The 20619-nt window shown below is 47.1% G+C and overlaps 1 protein-coding gene across 1 annotated transcript in view; it reads left to right on the top strand.

Moving 5' to 3' along the window:
- kat80 (katanin 80) overlaps nt 1-20619 on the top strand; it is a gene marked incomplete in the record, with an annotated part of 99015 nt that overhangs the window by 7997 nt on the left and 70399 nt on the right. Inside the window, 1 exon segment of the mRNA XM_070121885.1 lies at nt 233-797. Within this exon segment, the coding sequence (XP_069977986.1) occupies nt 680-797 (118 nt within the window).

Raw genomic sequence — 20619 nt, 5'->3', positions numbered from 1 at the left:
TCTGCCTCTCTCTCTCTCGCCCCCTCCTCCCTCTCCGACAATGTGCTCAGCGACGGTGATGCACAACTTGAATGGCTTCCCGCTCAGTGCAACACAGAACAAGGCTGGAGAATATTAAGGGGAAGGAGGTAGGATAAGGGAGAACACGTGATAGAAATGATGGTAAAGAAAAGGATGCTATATTTGTCGTCGCCACGAAGGCAAAACTTAATTTACGTTTTTTGGTTTGCAGGATATTGTACTTAGATTTTATTTTGAAAAACTTAATGTGCCAAAAGAAGGGACACTGTGATTAAATCAGTATTATTAACAACAATTTGTGTTGATATAAAGAAATACACATAGATAGAAAAAAGTATTTGTGACTGCAGTAACAAATGGTGATAGTGCCCTTTAGTGTATGAGACTTGAACGTAGGAAGAAGTTACAGTGCATCAAATATTGTGTGGTACAGTGTTTAATTGACGGTGCACCTGTTCTGTGTCACCATTCATGCGCAAGTCGGTAGGTTCCTGTAGAGTGTCGCTCGTAGCGCCGCGGTGCCTGGTGATGTGCTTCACCAGGCGGCTTTAGAAACCGCAAGATTACCGCCGGGAGGAGATCCAGCAGCGGTGGCAGCGGGGGCACAGGCAGGCTCCGGGCTGCCACTGCTGCTGTTGTGGCAGACGCCGACGCCGGCATGGATCGTCGCTCGAGATCGCCCATGAAAAAGCCGGAAATTAAACGGCGTCCGCTGAGCATCACGCGCCGCCGCCGCACCTCGGTGGACGAGGGCCGCCAGGTCACACACGCTCGCAGTAAGTACCTCGCGGCGGGAGGGCGTTGCTTAAACCAGGTCTGAAGTAGGTAGACAAGAGAAAAAATGTTCCAAGGGTGAATATAAGGTAACTACAAAAAGGTTATAAAACGCATATGCACATACTGCATATTCACACGCATACGCACATACATAAACATACGTCGAAGCATACACACGCGTGTGAATATTCCTTGGATATCCAAGTAATGAGTAAAAGTTATTTTAGGGCGTCAGTCGAGTCAGTTTCGGCGGTTAGCCTGTGCGTCATCGTAATTAGAAACAAAGGTATTATTATGGTAGCGAGTCATGTGCCATAGAAAATTGAATGTTACTCTACTCTTTAGCAAAATTCCCAGGCATTCATCATGACTTTGATGTCGGGGAAAGTTGTAAGTAGGAACGTGTCGGCGCCTCTGATGGTGTCAGCGAAGTGGCACTGTTTGTGGATTAAGGTTGAGCTGGTCCAGGGAAACAGGGCGGCTCGCAAGACTTGCTTGTGGGCCGCCGAAGCGAGCGGCTGCGGCCTGCTGTTTGGTCCGTGTTTGTGCGCATGTGTCAGAATATGGAAATGGAAATGTATGCAGTTATATTCATATATGTTCCTGGGAATGCGCCGTTATTATTGACAGTGAACGTGTGTGTGTGTGTGTGTGTGTGTGTGTGTGTGTGTGTGTGTGTGTGTGTGTGTGTGTGTGTGTGTGTGTGTGTGTGTGTGTGTGTGTGTGTGATGTTTACCATCTGTAAACACGCATACGCACACTCACACGCACACCCACACGCACACACAGACTCGCATATACACACCACAAAGTCACATCACACACACACATCACACACACACACACACACACACACATCACACACACATCACACACACATCACACACACACACACACACACACATCACACACACACATCACACACACATCACACACACATCACACACACATCACACACACATCACACACACATCACACACACATCACACACACACACACACACACACACACACACACACACACACACACACACACACACACACACACACACACACACACACACACACACTCAAACAGACATACACACGTACACACTTATAGGTTCATAAATATTCTCACACTTTTAAACACACACACACAAAGACGCGCACTTACAAAAGTGATATTTTGCGTTTATTTTGTTATACACTTGTGATACTTCCCTGAAACCATTCCCGGTACCATTGCTATCGACTGTTGTTATTTATGTTCAATTCGTTATTATTAATTCTGCCAACCACATGAGTATGTCAACATTCCAGCCTCGCTTGCTCGCTAAAGCTGATTTGCGTGGTGGCAGACCCATGCGGCAGCCGGTTTAAAGACACCAGGTCCACGGAGCTCCATTGAACAAACTGGATCTAAGGAGTACAGCGGATAGATAAAGCTTAATATGGCTCTGTTATCTAGAATGGACAATGCGAGATACCAGATTGGCTTAGTTTAGGAAAGGTAAACAGCCCGGTTCTGGCGATGGATTTCCAGTGCCTGGCTTGGATGGTGAGGACTGGCAACCCGGAGCGGCAAGTGTCATTCTCCGTGCCTCCTTCAACTCCCGCGACAGGTAATGAGATGGTGCACTTAGATGAGCTGTCGCCCAGGTGGCCCCTCGCGCGAATCAAGGGGAGAGATAGCGCGCTGTGAGGAGGCCGGGAGGCTGGAATGAGGAAGGGGCGAATGACGACACGTAGGACCTGCCAGAGCCAGCTCTTATTCAACTCCCCGAGCCTTGGCTGCACCTCTTTTTCTCGAGGCAGGCCATGTACTTGCTTGTTATTTAACCGCCCAACCTACCTGCCTGCCGGTCTAACGTACCTGCTTTTAGGCGTATACGTGTTGTGGAACACGGGGCGTGAAAGGACGACAGCAGAGGTGTGGGCGGGTGTAGGTGGGGGAGCGTGGGCGAGATAGCACCGACTCGACGGCAGGTTCTGCTGGCAGGACCAACGGGCTGGTCCATGTCCCGGTGCCAACAACCTTTGCTTTCTGATGCTAATATAAAGACAACACCTTTTGATTGCCGGGGTTGTGTTTAAAGTCATTATTCGTGGTTTAATCAGATGCAGACACAAGTGCACCTCTTACACATTTGGTGATGACTCTGGACATTGCTGCGCAGTAACCTTGAAGGGCGAAGGTTTGTTGTACTTTATTGCTTGGCCTTATCTTACATGGTCCTGCCGCTTGAGTTGCGATTATAGTCTGATAATGGACTGGAAGGAGAGCTGCTCGCGGGGTGACGCAAGTGCCTTCTTTGGAGGCCGGCCGTAGTGGACAGTTTGTTTTTGAAGTTTAACTCTCCCCTGGACACGAATATCCTTGGACTGAAGGTAACCTATTTGTAGAAGCGAAGTCCAAAAATAAACTTGATGACAAAGAAAATCTTGAATATTGAGGAGCCAGTCGTTGAGTTGATTTCTTCATCCTGTTCCTGTTCTTCATGGCGCAACGGCGGTATCTGGAGTAATCGAAGACCCCTTATCTCTGGAGGTGCCATTGCAGTTGCGGCAGGCGGGTCTTGACCTGAGGAGGCAGGAGGTGGAGGAGGAGATGGAGAGGGGAGAGGAAGCCTTGAAGGAGGCGGTGGAGATGGAGGAGGAGATGGAGCGGAGAGGGAAGGCCGTGGAGGAGGTGGAGGAGATAGAGAGGAGAGGGGATGGGAGGCCAAAAAGGTGGTGGTGGAGGTGGTGGACGAGATGGACAGAAGGGAGGCCGAGAAGGTAATGGAGGAGGAAGAAGATAACTGATCATAAACAAACCAAACAATATGGAAGGAAATGGAATTGAGGAAAAGAAAGGGATAAAAGAGGAGTTGGTGATGGTAGAATAAGAGGAGGAGAATATGGAGGTGGAGATGGCAATAAGGATCTTTTGAGGTTAGACTGTATGGTGCCAAGTAATGCTACGCCAGAGAGACCTCTTGACCCCTTATGTTGACGTCTTGTGGCGCTGGATGGCTGTGTGGGTTGAGCTGGTCGTTGGCTGGTGCGCAGAACTGTTCTGGTTAGAGTTCACCCCTTTTACATGATATGCTGAAGGCATTGTTAAAGGGTTTTTCTTTTTATAAAAGAGTTTTGTTTAAGGGACGACATTTTGGCTCGCCATTTCCCTCCAGCCTTTTTACGAATGGCGCCTAAGTAATGTTCCTCTCGATGATCGTTTCGTGACTTGAATGTGCAGTGATGGGCTATGCAAAACTTTTGAGCTTGTCTGGAGCGCAGTGGTGGTGCTCGACGCAGTGTCCCGAGGCCATCTGGTGTACGTCACTTTCCTGGCGTGTTAGACTGAACAAGTTTATTACTGCACACTTTCCACGTGATCCGTTGTTTCAATTGCCCTTGCAAATTACACGGCATTTATTTCCCCACAGCATGTCAGTGGAAGTAATTACATTTCCCCCTTCTTTTTTCTACCCCGAACGAGTGTTGTCGGTAAGTAGAACTCACGACCCGGCCAAGGCTTCGCTCTGCCTTCACATCATTAGCAGGTGCATGACGTCAGCGGCCGGTAAGTGACTGCCTTGGTGGTTTTGCTGCCTGTATTGCAATGCGCGGCCACGCCTTCCGAGTTAGTCACCTCGCCTTGGAAATGGCAAAACAAATATGTAAAGTTAATGCAGTTTCATCTAACTGTTCTATAACTGTATTTTGAATGCGAAATCTGGTTTGTTTTTATTTTTAAGTTGCTGGTAGATTGTGATTATTTAGACTGGAGAGCAAAAGAAGAATTGAACATAAAAAGTAGTACATTATTCTCACGTTTTCGTTACAGGAGCCTTCTCTTTGGTTAAAAGGGAATAGGACTCTGAAAGTTTTCTGCAAAGCTTTTTGATCAATGAATGTCCCGTTGATTGACTCTAGAACATGTGAGCCACACAAAGAGTGTTCGCTTTGTGTGTTACGAGTATACAGGAATCCAAGTTAATGAATGGCGCTGATATTTGCCAAGTAGTCTGAGCAAAGAGGAAATGTTTATTTTATTGTTAATATATATGTATGTAAGTGTTTTGCTTATGAGGGATGTTGGTGTCTGGTCATAATTGGCAGTATATCTGATACACCTGTAGCTGTCCAGAGTTACGAAATATTGGAATTAATAACATGGCAAAATATAAAGCCTATATTTCACCGCACGAGTGTTCGAAAATTTCAGTCTGTGCAGACTACAGAAGAGAGGCGCTTCGCGTTAAATACCAGTTGTATCAGAGACAGGACGTGGTGGTGCGCCGGGCGTGATCTCACCTTTACAAGGTCCTTTCCCACATGTGTGATCCCTCCTTCACAAGGACTCTTCCCTCGCCTGCTGCAAACTTCCGCCTGCGAGAGATTTCGGAAGCCCCTGGGTCTTGGAGCTATTTTACTCTCGCCCCCTTCCCTTCTTTTCGTTGCGCGGCCCCCGTCTTTCTCTACCTTGCCCGTTTTCGCATTCTTTTGCTCCTTCGGCTGGCTGGAGGAATGTGCGTTTGTCGGGTATGGCAGGCATTTCCGCCGTCTGGCACTTGCCTCGAATTCATCTGAAAGACTTCAGGTGCGTCTGACACGCCTTCGTACGGGGGACTTCGGCGTTTTCATGCATTTCTCGTTTCTCGGTCCGCTCCTTGTTATGCGGGATGCACGTGGACATAGGACGCTGGCCGCATGGCGTACCCACTACCTACGTCATCGTTCAGGCGATGATTTACACAGTGCCGAAAATCTATTGACAGCAGGGGAGGCCTTTGTTCAGCAGTGCATCGCAAAGTCTGATGGTAGTGATGGTGATGGTGGTGATGATGGTGGCGGTGAAGGTGATGGTGGTGATAGTGATGGTGTTGGCTGTGGTGGTGGTGATGAACTCTTTGGGGCCTCGGAGAGGTCTGTACAGTGACCCCGGTAGTAATGGTGACCCCGGTAATTATGGTGCCCGGTACTCGCTGTGCAGGTACGGGGAGCCATTTAAAGTTACCTTGGATGGGCATAGAGTTGTCTTACTGCATTGGTGAAAAGTTCTAGCTTATGCATGAATGATGATTATTAATGCTCGCATATTGGTTTTCTGGTCATTATGTAACTATTAATATTGGTTGTATAAGAGAAAGTGTCTTGTCATGTTTAACATTGTTGTGACTTCCAACGTATAAGATAACAGCTGGTGTGGGCTCTCTAATTCTTGAAAGATTCAAGTGTTCTTAATAGAAGGCGGTTTTTGTGGCGTTTATGTTACACTACATAAGACACTAGTGATGAAGAAGTAGTAGTGTAACGCACATATTGCGAGGATAGGAATAAACACATTTCTTTGATATTCTGGATTGATAGTAAGCAATAAAACAAATTACAGCCGCCCGCGTAGTATAGCCTTGATCATGACGCCATAATAAGCTTCTCGTTTCGCCTTGATGGATAGAGTGGGGGGGGGGGAGGTCAGAGGTAGGCAGAGGGCGACCTTCACGATGGCGCTGTCACCCCTCTCTCCCCTCCCCTCCCCTCCCATCCCCCTTTCCCCCTCCTCCTCCCCCTTGGTCCTGACCTTCGATCTTCACTGTCCTTTTGTCATGCCGAATAATGACGCGAAGTTGTGGCTGTTATGCCTCGCCGTGCCATTGTCTCGCGCATCGTCGTAAGGACGTTGCAGAGCCGAGGGTCGTGATTGCACGGGAGGCCTTTTTCTGAATGGTTATTAAAAAGAGAGTATTGTGATACATCATTAGGATTGTATTCATGCTTGTCTCGTAGGGTCTTTGAAGCTGTAATTAGTATGCCGTAGTCTGTGTCAGTCGCCTCTGTAATTGTCATGGTGTTTAGAGCTTTGGTGTATGCGAGTTTGTTTACCGTAATGCTGGCGATTTACAGAAGTATTGTTTTTTATGTATGCTTTATATTCAGTATAGGCCTAGTTGGATGCATGCTTCTGATTTGAACACTTGAGTATTGAACTCGTGTTTGTAGAGTGGGATTGCGTTTTCCACATAGTCATACCTGTGGAAAAAGGGAAAAATAATACGTGCAAGAAAGACCGCGTCCGTCTGGGAGTCGATGTAGATTAAAAAGAAGGAAAAAGAAAACGGAGAAAAAGATGTTGAAGAGAAGATGAAAAATAGCCATTTTGAAGAAAAAAATGCTGGACTCGAGGACATGATTTTCGCTCTGTTGAAACTGAATGGGGTTAATTTACGCTTTTTTTCTTCTTCAGTCTTTTAAACTTTGGCCTCGTGAGGTTTGGTGTGATGGTTTGGCTTCAGGAAATTGTGATGGGAAGCCTCGGTGCCGGAAGATGGACAGGTAGAACAACACGAATAGAATAGAATAGAATAGAATGATTTTATTTTATTGTACATTTCGTTTGTCTCTGCAGTTCGTGTTTGTTTCATTTGTGATTACATAACGTCTGAAAATTTACTGTTCGTATTATGTAATGTGAGAGTGTAGTAACGAGGGTGTATAACCTTTTTGACCTTCTACTATAGGCCTAAGTGTGTTTTTCTCCTTCTTTGTCAGAGTAATACGATTGTATTATACATGTAATTATTTAGTAAACATCATGCCCATGTAATGCAATTTATTATTTTATTGGTGTAGTTTGTGACGTTGATTTGGAAAGTATATTAATTGCATTTATTTCTTTATTACAGGTAAGTTCAACGAAACCACTTGCTAATGACTTCTCAGACCGGTAACGAACTTTTTACGTCAAGGTAAGTTGGCTCTCGAGACCTCGAAGGAGCGGACAGCGAGGACAAGGAGGAAAAGACCAAGAGGCAGGCGGAAAGGGGACACTGCGAGGAAAGAGGACACTAATTTACACGCTGGCGACTCGGGTGAATTTGCGAGCTTTTCGGGCCGATGGGGAGGGGAGGGGGAGGGAGGGAGGTAGGGATGAGGAGGGAGGGAGGAGGAGACGAGACAATAGGTCCAGGGAGGCGGAGGAAACGGGCATGCCCTTGACCCTACCTCCCCTCATCCTCCTCCTTTTCTTCTTTCCTTTTCTTCTCCGTCGTTGGAGTATTTCATCGGTTCCTCATTTCTTTTTCTTCATCCTTCCTCTTCTCCCTCCTCCATCTCTTCCTACTCCTCCTCCACCCCTTCCTCCTCTTCCACTACCTTCTCCATCTTTCCCTACTCTTATATCTCCTCCTCTCATCCTGTTCCTTCTTCCTTCACCCTTTCGCCTCCTTCCTATTCCTTCTACTCCTCCCTCTCCTCGTCGTTCACTATCTCCTCTTTCCTTCTTCCTTCTTCTTCCACCCTCCTCTCTTCCTCCTTCCTTCCTCCTCCTCTCTCCATTCGCCCCCACCCCACCCATTCCCCATATTTTATCGCTCAGAAACAGGTTGTCTTAATGGGGAAGGGAGTGGGTGGTAGATAATACAGGCACGTTGACAGGAAGCGGGACTCCACAACAGCTACGAGCTTTATACTGTAAATTTAAGGCTTCAGGGAAGTAACGGTTGAGTACTGCAGCAAAAATAACAACAATAGCAACGTAAATATGCGATCTCCGTGATGTGTAATAAGTTGACAAGCTTGATTGCGATACAGACGAGACAAAAGAAGAATGCGAGGTTGTAACGATAAGACTTGGAAGACGAATGCGCGCAGATGCAAGACGTGAAAGCTGAGTTGAAGATTACTTAAAAGGTTTGGGTAAAAGCTTCGGAAATTATCGCGTGCAATTTCAGTGTAATTTTGCTCGGGCGGGAGCCGCGTTACTGGTTAATTAAAGGCGGTTTTAATTACACGGCAGAAAATGTGATGATTAGTTTTTCATGCATGACGGGACGTCGGAAAATAGCGATGGGAATTTGATTACTTTAATATACGTATTGATTAACTACGAAAAAAAAATTGTTGACAATGGCAACTCAATTTTTTCTTGCCTGATTTCTCACGTTCAGCATCACTCAGTTTTGGTTCCATGACACCTTTCGACGGCCACACGGCGCATCCGGCAAGGGACAAACGCACAACACCCCCCTCGAAACCGATACTTCCACACGTTTTCTTTGTCTCCGAGCCGATGGCGAAGGCACGCCTGCAGTCGCACTTGCGCAGGCGTGCCCACACCTGCCCGCCCCTCAGCTATATCACTCCATTATACATCTAGTCACGCATACCTGCATATTCTAGTATGTGAGCTCACAACTCGAGCCCGCTTTTCGCACATCTTTTGTTTTTGGATCTCAAGTTTGCGTAAGATTTGTTTTTATGCTTGTCATGTCATCACGTTTTGTATTTGTTTGTTGTCTGTCATTCTTTTCTACCCTTATTTTTTTCATTTTATTCTCTGATTATTTTCGTTTTCAATTGCCTTTTCTTATTGATTTTGTGATTTTTTTCAATCGAAGGTCTAGAAGAGTTTTATCGAAGCTAATCCCGTGATAATTGGCGCATTCGTAGAACGTCAACTAATTAAGGCTCAGAAAGTAGAACGGGGGGTGAGAATGGAGGATAGTTGTTAGATAGAATTCGTGGAAGAGACAATGTGGGAGAAGACCGAAGTTTGGAAGTAGTGGAGCTAGCGATTATGATGAAAAATGAATGAAGGCGTAAAAGTCAAGAGAATTTGGAAAAGTGATGTAGAAGAATGGAGGAAAATGTTTAAAGAAAGTCTAATAAAAAAGAGAACTTAAACTGAAGATATGTCTTTGGGTTTTTAAAGTGGGGATATCAGTGTCACTTTCCAATTTGCGAACTAGAATTCGGGAAAAGAAACAAATACAATTATGATTGGTGTAATTGTTCTTTTGTCCTTCACGAGCCAAGAAAATTGGCGTGTCCTGAGAGCAAGACACTTTAGTTCATTTTCGTTTCGGCGCTAATTAGACGCTCGGGTTATCCGCCTCGGGAAGGAAGGACACACTGACCCAGTCTCGGTGATGGATGGCTACTATACGTATATTTGTTAGTTATTATCTTGTTTTAATTATGCATGATCGGGTAAGACAAAGTTATTTTTACCGCCCTGTAGAAATATGTTTATTCTGCAACCGGAAATGTGCGTTCTTAGCGTTTGTTTATGGGGGCATAACGCGTGCTGGGAAATTCGGAATATACAGGTCGGACACATATATTTTCACGATAACAGAGGTTATGCACGAGATATTATCTAGGAATTGAGGCCCCGCCCGTGAGACTGCGGATTTATGGATTTATGGATACCCGAACGCGTGACGTCAGTGCGAATGGGATTTATCTCGGGGTGTTATGAAACGCGGAGTGGCGTCGTAGTCAACTGAGGGGCAATTTTTGGAAAGATGATAACGAAAGCGACCGTACTCTCGCCTGTGAAGTACAATTGACAAAGAAGGCGGGGAGGCCGGTAATGGCTGGCCGGACATGGTATTTAAGAAGAGAGAGAGAGACCTTGGTATCAGGAGAGGGCTGTTTAGGTTATTGATTAAGGCTCCGGTTTCGTGGAAGAGGTGACGACGGCGGCGGCGGCGGCGGTGGCGGCGCGCACTCGTACATGGGCAGGCTTGCGACGGCCGCGCGCGCTCAACACGTATTGATAAGCCATTATTTTTTTTCTTTCGCCATCATGTTTACTGGTGTTCGTTTGGTCATTGAGGATTCGGGTTTTTACTGGTATACTGAGGATGGTTACCAATGTAGAATATTATACTTTCATAACGCTTTCTTAATAATATTGATTTATCATAGATACCTGGAATAAAACGATATTGGTGATGCAGGAATTAAACCCAAGAAAACAATATTTACAATCCATATAAAGTCAGGTTCCGACGCATGAATCGACAATCGCGCAAATGAATAAATACACAACTAGGAGAAGGCACCAAAAATACATACCTACGAATCGCACGTTTGAACCACTGAGTATTGAACCGGCAAGTCCTATTAGGGTTATGGGTAGGGGGCCACGGTCACAGAGGTAGGTCGGACCGTTTGTTATTGGTGGTTTATATTTTATGAGGTTATCATTTCTTTGGGATACGTTTTGCCATTTTGTCTCTGAAGTTAGAAGCTTGAGAATCACGGCGAGACGAAGAGAAAATAACGGAAGCGAGAAGGGCAAGGGGGGATGTGAAAGACAAACATACATACAGAGAAAACGATAGAGAACGGGATCGACAGAACGTTGTAAAACCGTATACGCGTGTTTATAGCTGTACATTTAACATATTTCTTCAACGGCACCTTGAACAAAGGGTCTTTTTGTTAACCGAGTTTCGAATTGCGAATAGCACAACAAAGGAAAAAACTATTACAGGCTCTACATACGTGAACCGGTAAGCAGCTCCCTTGCATGTAAACACCCCGCCCCCCTCTCCCCTTCTTACCAATTGTAGTCCCCCACACCCCAGCTCTCACCTGAGAAACCCCCCTCCCCTTCCGTTCCTCCCCTCGTCTCCCCTCGGGCCTTGTCCCCTCGGCGGCCGCCCTCCCGCCAGTGTCCTCGTGACGTTACCTGAGGTGGGGCGGCAGCCACGGTGCTCTGCGAAAGGATTACTGGAGGTGGACGAGTGACCGCGTGCCCGCGCCACGTGCTGCGCCGCGATCTGTCGTGTGGGTTTTAGACCTTTCCAACTCGTCTAGTGCTTGCTTGCTTGCTGGAGACGGAAAGAAAAACGATGGCAATGACAGAAATAGACTGTATTTGTGCCACAAGAGGATATTGGCACATGGACAGTCATGGCAATACCCTGTACTTGGAATGTATTGACTGGAACCTTGTGAATTCTCCCGGCTGGAGTTTGACCACAGTGCGCCGTTTACCTCATCTGCCATTTTTAGACTGACATTTGTGTTCGTGGTTTGGATCTCATACGGGAAAAGAAAAGTGTCTGAATTAACCACTATGCTAATATTAATTTGGCACAACCTGTTTTGGCACCAGCACCATTTTCCATAGTGATGTTTGTCTCGATGGAAAAAATAAGTAAGCCAATGTATCGAACCACTTATGGTAATCTACAAAAATACAGCGATAAAAGAATAATTGTGTATCGAACCACACTCTATCGGCAGAATACACTTCTAGAATGAACGAAGTTGTTTCTGGATGCCGGATCAGCATTCGGAGGACGCCACGAGAAGCAGCTTGTGCATGGCGATGGTGTTGGTGGTTGAGGGAGCTAGATTATCGACTGGCGAGGGGTTCGGGGTCCATGATGGGGGTCGCCCATGCAGGAAATGGGTCCAACCCGAGCTGAGCATGTAGGGGAAGGCAGGGGAGGGGCTCATGTACGGGTGGCGGAAACATGCGAGGCGTGGGAGAAGGGAGATCCGCCATGCACACACACTCGCCCGGAACGATTCGCACGGTCGATTGGCTGTGATTCATTAGTATCGCTGTGTATGCTTGATCGGGAGGACGTTTTAGCTGCTCGCGGGAGGGGGTCGTTAGGGATCAGTGGTTACGCAGGTCGTCTTCGGAAGGGGGAAGGTCCTGCATGGACGAGGAGGAGGCACTGCAACTCTGGCGGCCATTTAGGCTTTGTCAAACGGACTACGATTGCCTCATAGGGGAATAAACTTTTCTCGAGTGTTTTGTCTGACAAGCATGTCCTTACCCGATTTAATGTTCTTTTCTGTTTTTTTTTCTAATTCCCTGCGGGTCGTGGGATTCATTTCTTGCGCGCAGATTTCCAAATCGATAAAACTAAGCAAAGAGACAGGATGTGCGTGAACGGGCGGCCGGGTCTATTTCCCTATTCCTTGATGGGCTGGGGTCGATGGGGGGGGGGGGGTATAAGTACAATAGGCCTGGGAGGATTCGTGAAGAAACCTATTGGAGGCTCTGGTAATTATTATTGTTGCTAAGGGCCACTGATACCAAGGGACAGGTGCTTGCGCGTTTGTGGGTTTCGCCGTAGTTGTGTGGAATTTCTTGCTTTAATTGAATGAAATATCATTTTAGGGCATCATATGGATCACTGAGTTCCATCAATGATCCATATTTTGTCGTATCAATGTAGACTAGCACGAGGGCATGCATAAAACAGTTCCGTTAACGAAGAGCTGTGAGGCTGAAAGCTGATTTTAAGAACTCGTCTCAAGAGCTGTTGCATCTCTCGTGTGCTGATTGTTTGGTATCTCGAGGGAGGTTGTTGACACAAGGTGGCGCCGTAGGCCTTGGTTCCCTTTCATGCATGATGCATCGCGTGTGGGAATTGATGTGTGTGGTTATATGAGTTTACGTTGCTGGATATATTTACAGAGTTGGGTGACCTTTCATCGCCTCTCCCTTTGTCATAACGATCGCGTATTTTTATCTCGTGATGGTGTGTGTGTGTGTGTGTGTGTGTGTGTGTGTGTGTGTGTGTGTGTGTGTGTGTGTGTGTGTGTGTGTGTGTGTGTGCGCGCGCGCGCGTGTATGGTCGTGTATGTTCGTACGTGCGTACGCCTGCGCGAGCGTGCGCCTGCGCGTGCGTGCATATAAGAATTTCCTTGCTTATGTACCAGCTAAACCACCACGTCCAGCTTGGGCAAGAGCCATAGCGTGCCCTATGATGTTGATAATAAACACACGTGTTCCCATGGCGGGGTCGACGTGGCCCACACAGTGCTGGCGACACCTCCCCCCTCCCTCCTCCAGTGTCCCTGGTGTGTGCTGACCTTCACGTGTCTTTATGGTATACACTCTTCGTGATTATAGGGAAACGATTGGAAAGTGTCGGTGGAGAATAGCGTATTGAAAAGTTGAGAATATGTTATCGGCCACTGCATTTAAAAGTTCAGAAACTATTCACGGAGAATAGATTTGGGTCTATTTCATAGAGAGAAATTTATTTAAACTATGAAAAATGGTAAATAGTAGGATATGATTAAAATATGCGGGGAATATTAATGAGGAAGGATACATTTAAACCTAAAGTAGAAATGGAAATGTAAACAGTATTAGTTTATCCTGCAGAGGTTGCCAAAAATACCATCCAGATATGACTGGATGAGTAAGGCACGTGTGACATTTGAACAGAGTACGATTCAGTATCGAGCAGGAAAGGCGCGCAAGTTTATATCACTATAATCCTTTAGTATCGAACAAACGCGGCATATTATTTGTTAGAGACAGTCAGGGTGACGCCAATCACGTAGTTTGAATTGAAGTAGGACTATGTAAAGCAATGGGGCAGTACAGTTTCGTGGAATACAAATAGAAGACGAGCGATAACCCATGGGTGTATGGTGTGTGTGTGTGTGTGTGTGTGTGTGTGAGGGGGGGGGCGAGATAGACCTGCGTTGTAAGCATGAAGTATCAAGTGAAAGTAATCCCACATCTACCTTAAGCCCTCCTCCCCTCCCTCCCCCCTCCCACCCTCAGTCCGTCTCATTCATCCAGCGCTCACCCTCCTTTTCCCACTTCGTTTAACTTTGTTGCACCTTCTTTTTAGTCGTTCGAGGGACGAGCGAAGCCACTGTGGCCCGCATGTCGCCCTCGGAGAGAGGCAGGAGCGCGGGTTATCGCCAGGTGTGAGAGAGCGCCAGACATGCACCTGCAATTTAGACGAGGCTTCGATGGCGTAACTCCTGCTACGGGTCTCCCATTTGGAGGTCCAGCAGGGAGTGTGTGCGTTTTTTAAGTGCCGTAACCTGTTTTCTTAATAGCCGTGAAGGCCTTATACTGGCAGCGAAGGCAAGGCATAGCATATATTTTTTAAAGGTTTAGGTGCGGGGTATATTCTGAAGAATTGCAAGGAAACTGCGTTTTGAATGGCTGGGTCGAAGCAGAAGTAGATCCTGCGATTGTGCTCGAGAGAAAGATTTCAGCTCAAGACTTTTACAGCAAAGTGGATGACCAGTGCTGGAAGATATTCAGGGAGACATAAGAAATGATGAGACCTCTTCCTAATAAGACGCTGCCTAATTTGAGAGCGATGCCTCGCGGCTGCTTGCGCCCAAACGAGGCAGAGGCGTCGGTGAGCAGACACCAGGATACACAAGTCTACATGTGCAGTACACAGCAGATACAGCCCGAGATTTAGTGTGATGAACGTTAACCTATCGGAGATTCTGATGCGAATATTGATATTTTACGGGGAAATTATGTTCTGCCTAAATTTTCAAATAATTGTGGAGTGAGGATCAATGGAGTTGTCATTACTTGGATGCATGTACTGTATACCAAACTTTGCTTTCGAGTGAGGGCCAGGTAGACATGTAATGAGGTAAAGGAAAGCGATTGTAAGATACGGGTTCAATGTCCGCAACTAAGGAGTAATTTCAGTTGCAGAACGGCAAAGATTTAGAATGATTTGGCCAGGCGGAACTTCCTGTAGTTGCACGGCGTTGCGGTCCCAGTGCTGTACACAGTTACATGTTGATGGTCCGCATGCAGAGGCCCGCATGGGAAAGCCCTCCTCACAAAGAGCCTGGGAAACGCCGCGTCTTCGTCCCTCCGAGAAAGTGGCGGCGGTGGTCGGCAGGAAACACTCTCCACTAATGTTTTTCACCGTTACCCCGTGTGGTTGTTTGTGCGGTGGTGCTGGCGGGTTTCTATTCGCTATTGTATTATCTTCCAAAAGAGTTAATAGCGGTAAGTTAGCGAGTGCGGTTTAGGGGCGAAAGGAGGAGGAGGAGAAGGAGAGAAAAAAGAAGAGGAGGAGTGGCTAGGCTTGTTTCCCTCTTGTTAGAGTTGGATTGTTATCGCTTGTCGCCGCAGAGAACAACGAGGCAGGTCTTAACGTAACCAAGGAGTGGTATTCTCTGTCCACACCGGATGCCGAGCGGTGTCTTGAGCCTTCGGATCTCAGGAAAGTCCCGAGTTGCCTGAGGCGTGATGGCGGTTCCTTGGGTCCCCCCGGGGTAAGAGTGGGAAGGGGGGGGTCAAGGCTTATTTTGATAGTGTTTTTAATCATAGAAAATATTGAATCAGATGCGCCGGATAGAAACGTCTGCATGGATCGCGGCACTTAGCGGATGACCTCGTCGGCTGTGTGCCGAGCTGGGTCATATTACGACGGTGGCCGTTTTGTGACAACTTGAACTCCGCTCATACGTGGTGGGATTGCAGTGTTTGACCAGTAAACCTAGTTCTTGATAAATCTATGGATTCATAAGGAATCTGATTGTCCATAGTATGTTATAAGTGAAAATATTTCCGAACACGTTTTCTATATCGATACATTTTTAAATACATACTTTTCTCTTCTTTAGACATTAATAATGCTAGTGTATCATACATTTACCCACGCTTAGGTGTAGGCACACATTTCATGCATTCGGTGCACCGAATGAGCGAAGTTGATTATGATTTAGTCTTGGTTTGAAAATGGGTATGATTAGACTGATAAACAATTATACTTTATATTTTGCAGTACTTGATTTGCTAGCACGATAATGACGCAATGAAAACTTCATATTTACTGTTATGTTTTAGTTATACTGATTAGTAGGGTGTTTGCACCGGTCCACTTCACCGGGCGCCGTTTGTTTTCTTTGTCGTGTGTCTGTGGCTTGACGCCCGCGCAACCTATCACGTCCCACCGAGTAACGTTGGACCGTAACTTGAGGGTGCGGTGGCCAGTGCTAGGATCCTTGTGCTTTCCTTTGTTGCTCTCCTTTCTCTTTTGTTCCTTTGTTTCTCTTTGTGTATATTTCCTTGATCTTTTTTGTCACTGACTAATGCTGGGTTCTTGTGTGTCCAAGTTTACCCCAGTAGCCTTCATTAGGTTTGGAACACTTGTTTTTCGACAAAGTATAAAGACCGTTTCTGAGCGACGTGTGCGTGCATTTAGTGTTCACGAGATATAGGTTTGACCGTTTATTTTTCCACAAGTATGAGGGCTTGATTGTGTCGATGAGTGAGTCGTACGCGTGTCGTGTCGAGTCGTTTGTACATCTTTTGCATACAGTCGAATATGACAAAGCCCAGGCGACGGCACTGAGCGAGCGGCGCGGCGGAGGAGGAACCGGGTTCTCGTCCCTCCATTCATCTTTGCAGGCCCCATGGCATCGCAGGAGGGTGCACTGCGCGCCGCCGTCGCTCTCTGTGCAAGGGCGCTCCAAGCTAGAATGCGTGATTCTGTTTTGAGAAATTAGCCAAGAAAAAGAAGTAGATTCAAATTAGATTTATTCAGTTTGAAACGAACTTTATTCAGTTAAAAATTAGATTGATTAAAAATTCATTATCTTAGATTTGAATTCAATTTAATGATCCATATGATGGGATAGTTTTTAATAATTTTAACGCGAGAGAATATTAAATTTCCTTTTAGCCGTGTTAGTTCTGTCTTTCACAAGAAGAAAACTGGACGATGAACCCAGCCGCAAAGCACGCACACCCTCACACTCCGCCGTTGTCGTCTGGAGTTGTCATCTATTCCCTGCTGAAACGCTAGACGCGAGTGATCAAACTCGATTAAAACGTCGTTTACACTGCTTTGAACAAACCTTAAATCTGTAACGAATTCGGCTGGTGAAAACGTATAAGATACAGCGTCTTTTCTTCGCTAGCGACTAAAATCATGAATTCATGATTTTCATGATTAATCATTTTAGTCGCTGGCAAATAAAAGTTTTTAGACGCTTTCACCAGCGAATTCGCTAGCGAATTAAGAAGCTTCTCCAAAGCGAATAAAAACAGTGCCGTATAAACGACGCCGCTTAACTGCTGTTCCTGCTTCTAGTCGTCCCTCCTCATCATCACGCTCACGTTTAGTTCCCCCTTCGAGCCCTTACTCTTGATCATCCTCCTTACCATCCCTCTTGCCATCCTTTACGTTTCTCGTCCATCTCCACCAGCATCTCCTGTTCCTCTAAGTACTCCTCTTCCTCCTCGATCCTTGCTTTCGTGAAAGCAAGGGCGACTCTGGAATAAATCCCGCCCCTTCCACCCCCGCGCTCGGCGCCGGCGGGGAGACGTCTTTCGGAACGGCCGACGGGAGCGATGACGTGTACAGCGGAGCGCCTTCTGCCGCGCCACCTGTCTCCGATTCCCGGTCGCCTCTGCCGCTCCGTCCCGCCTCCCGCTGCAAGCAACTCTGCCGCGGACGCCTCCTCCGCTGTCACAGTTGCAGGGAAAGAGAAACCCATGGGTAATGGCGGTAGAAAGTTGAAAGCGGTTGAAGGCTTGCTGTGTGATGAAATTGTTATGATAGATTGGCGTATAGGCTGGGGCGCTGGGTGGCGAGAGAAGAGATGGCGAGGGAGGGAACGGAGAGGAGGAGGCTGCTCGGAAACCCAGCATTTTTCACTTTGGATTTAGCAAAACGAAATGGGAAAGGTACTGTTTGGTGCCTTTATCTTGAATTTTGATTTGAGGTTGATTATTGAAGTACAAATGGCAAGTCATGTCTCTTGAAGAATGAATAGTTGTCCCAGTAAGTGGTGGGAGGAGCGGAGATGGCGGATTGGTGGCGGGAGGGGTAACTCTGCTCACCAGCACGCTTTGTTGGTAGCAACCGTTCAGTGCCGCATCGATCCCGACTCTACTTCTCTCGTCACATGTCTACCCTTGCATGTCTACCAGTCCTTCGTCTACCGCTTCGTGTCTACTCTCGGTTATCGATCCCCCTTTTCTCCCTCCTGGCATTTTTGCACTCCCGTCGCTGGGATGATTTCTTGTAACAACGATGATGACGAAGATGGTCATCGTTGCGAAAATGATTGACACGGACAGTGCAGGGGAGGCGAGAGGGCGAGGTAAGGGGAGGGGGAGGGTGCCAGGGGTGGGGACGGGAGGGGGTCCCAGGCAAATGGGGGATGGGGAGGGGGAGAGGGGGAGGGGAGAGCCTGAAAACTGATGTTAACGAGCATCTCGGTCGAGGGGCGGCGACGTTCGTTACAACCGCAGACGACGCGGCGGGAATGCGGGAGTGAAGAAATGAAGGAAATGGGGAAAGAAAGGAAGAAGGAGGCCACTGGTGTGTCGGTGAGATTTGCGGGGCTGCTTGTTCGTAGGCCTACTTTAGCAGGCAGCTGGAGATCTCTTTCGATTCTTCTGTAGAATGGTTACTTGTAGACAGCGCGAACGTGTTCCTTTCGAACACACACACACACACACACACACACACACACACACACACACACACACACGCACACGCACACGCACACACACGCACACATAAGGTTTTGCTTTTGAGGTTGCGTGCTTCTACGAAGATGTTTGGGATTAATGCTAGGAATTTTTGTTTTTAGTTCTCTACTGTGCAGCTTACAATTATGCGTTGTGACGTAAGTCGTGCTACTGTGAAGAAAGGCCAAATCGGCCTTAATGTGGCCTTTCCAGCTTAGAGCGAAGGGACCCTCGTGGCCAGTGATGTATAGCAGCGTGTGGATGAAGGCTTATTTATGGGCTCGGAATGCGGTGGTCACCTTGCCCCGCCTACGCGGCCCGCACTCCACCCGACCTTCACAGGTGCTCCTCGCCTACGTGGGGCACGGGTGGACAGCGCCGCCGAGGACCCCTGGTCGGCGCCCATCCTGCGCTGGAAGGCACTCCGGCTCATCTAAGGCCGCTAGACGTGGGGACCTTTTGCCTTCTGGTCTGGCAAAAATGTTTTCTGTTCGGGCGGAAGTACGAGAGGCCTGGGTCAAAGGACACCTCCGCCCAAGAAAAAATGTAGTTCGCCTAGACCTTCAGACGGGGGCGGGGAGGACGCGCTGACGTGTCCGAGGGTGCCCCTTTGCTTGACGTGGTGTCGCCGAAGCTTCCTGAAGTAGAATTTCATAGCCTATGTTCTGGGGATTTTAGGGGGAAGAGGCCCAATTTTGAAAGTTCAGGGAAAAAAAACTAGATTGCTGTAGGTATTTCCGGAAATCTCGATAAATAATTTGACTAGCATGACCAAGCCAATGGTAAAACTGGCCGCCTGTTAGCCCCAGTGTAGGATCTGAGGTAAGGCGAAGTGTGGGGCAAGTGTGATCTTGTTGCGTCAGGTGTGTACAGGTGGACGAGGCATTTCCCCGAGACGAGAGAGGCTGACGTCAGCGAGTCAGTTTTAAGCCGAAAATTGGCGAGGGAAATGGGATCCGGATTAACCGCGATGCCGGGGATTGCTGTTTATTAAAGTTCTGTCTGATATGTAAAAATGAACTGATAAGGAGTCAAGAGCCATGGATAGATGCCGATAAGATCGTTCATAATTACATACCCCTTTGGACATCTCATACTATTCTTACACAATATCCTTGCTTGCAGTTTGTTTTAGCTGTGTACAGAGGTGTGCGTGTGTTTGCATTAATGCGTGCATGAGTGCTTCTGGGGAGAAAGAATGAATGTGTATTGTACGAAGTTATGCGCCCTCGTGTGCAGTAAAGGTGAATGCTGCTTATTAAGTTCACGAATTATTTAGCTGCATAAATATGTTTCAGTTACACAACATTCGATAATCTTAAAACTGTGAAATTGTCTGATGTGTAATAGTAAAATTAAATGTCTGTGTATTCATGAGGCTGTTTTCCGGGTCCGAAAATAACGAAGATCACAGGTATACGGTTTTTGTATTTTGTAGTATTGTTTCAGTTATTATTTTGATGTTAATATTTTGCACTCGAGTGTAACAAAGCTTCTATGATATAAACACCAGACTCGCACGCAGTATGATTATCGCCTCGCTTTAATCGCTCCGTCCCAGGAGATTAGCTTTTGAGTCGCACTCGCGCCGCACGTACTTGCGTGCTCTTGCATCTCACACGAATCGGATGATAAGCAAGCCGTCCTTGCGCGCAGATTGAAAAACAGCGGAGTGCAAATCGGATTTCAAATTGCGGGTGTTGCAGACAACTCCAGCGGGTTGAAAGGGCAATTTACGGCGCGCCTGGCAGTGACGATTGCTCGGGTGACAGGGTTAGCGAGGGCAGAGAGGAGGTGCAAGGAGTTAAGTACAACGTGGCAGGGTTT

Source organism: Penaeus vannamei, chromosome 5, assembly GCF_042767895.1.
Source record: "Penaeus vannamei isolate JL-2024 chromosome 5, ASM4276789v1, whole genome shotgun sequence".
Lineage (NCBI taxonomy): Eukaryota > Metazoa > Arthropoda > Malacostraca > Decapoda > Penaeidae > Penaeus > Penaeus vannamei.
The sequence above is the reverse complement of the archived record's forward strand: the minus strand, read 5'-3'. Positions and strand labels throughout refer to the sequence as shown.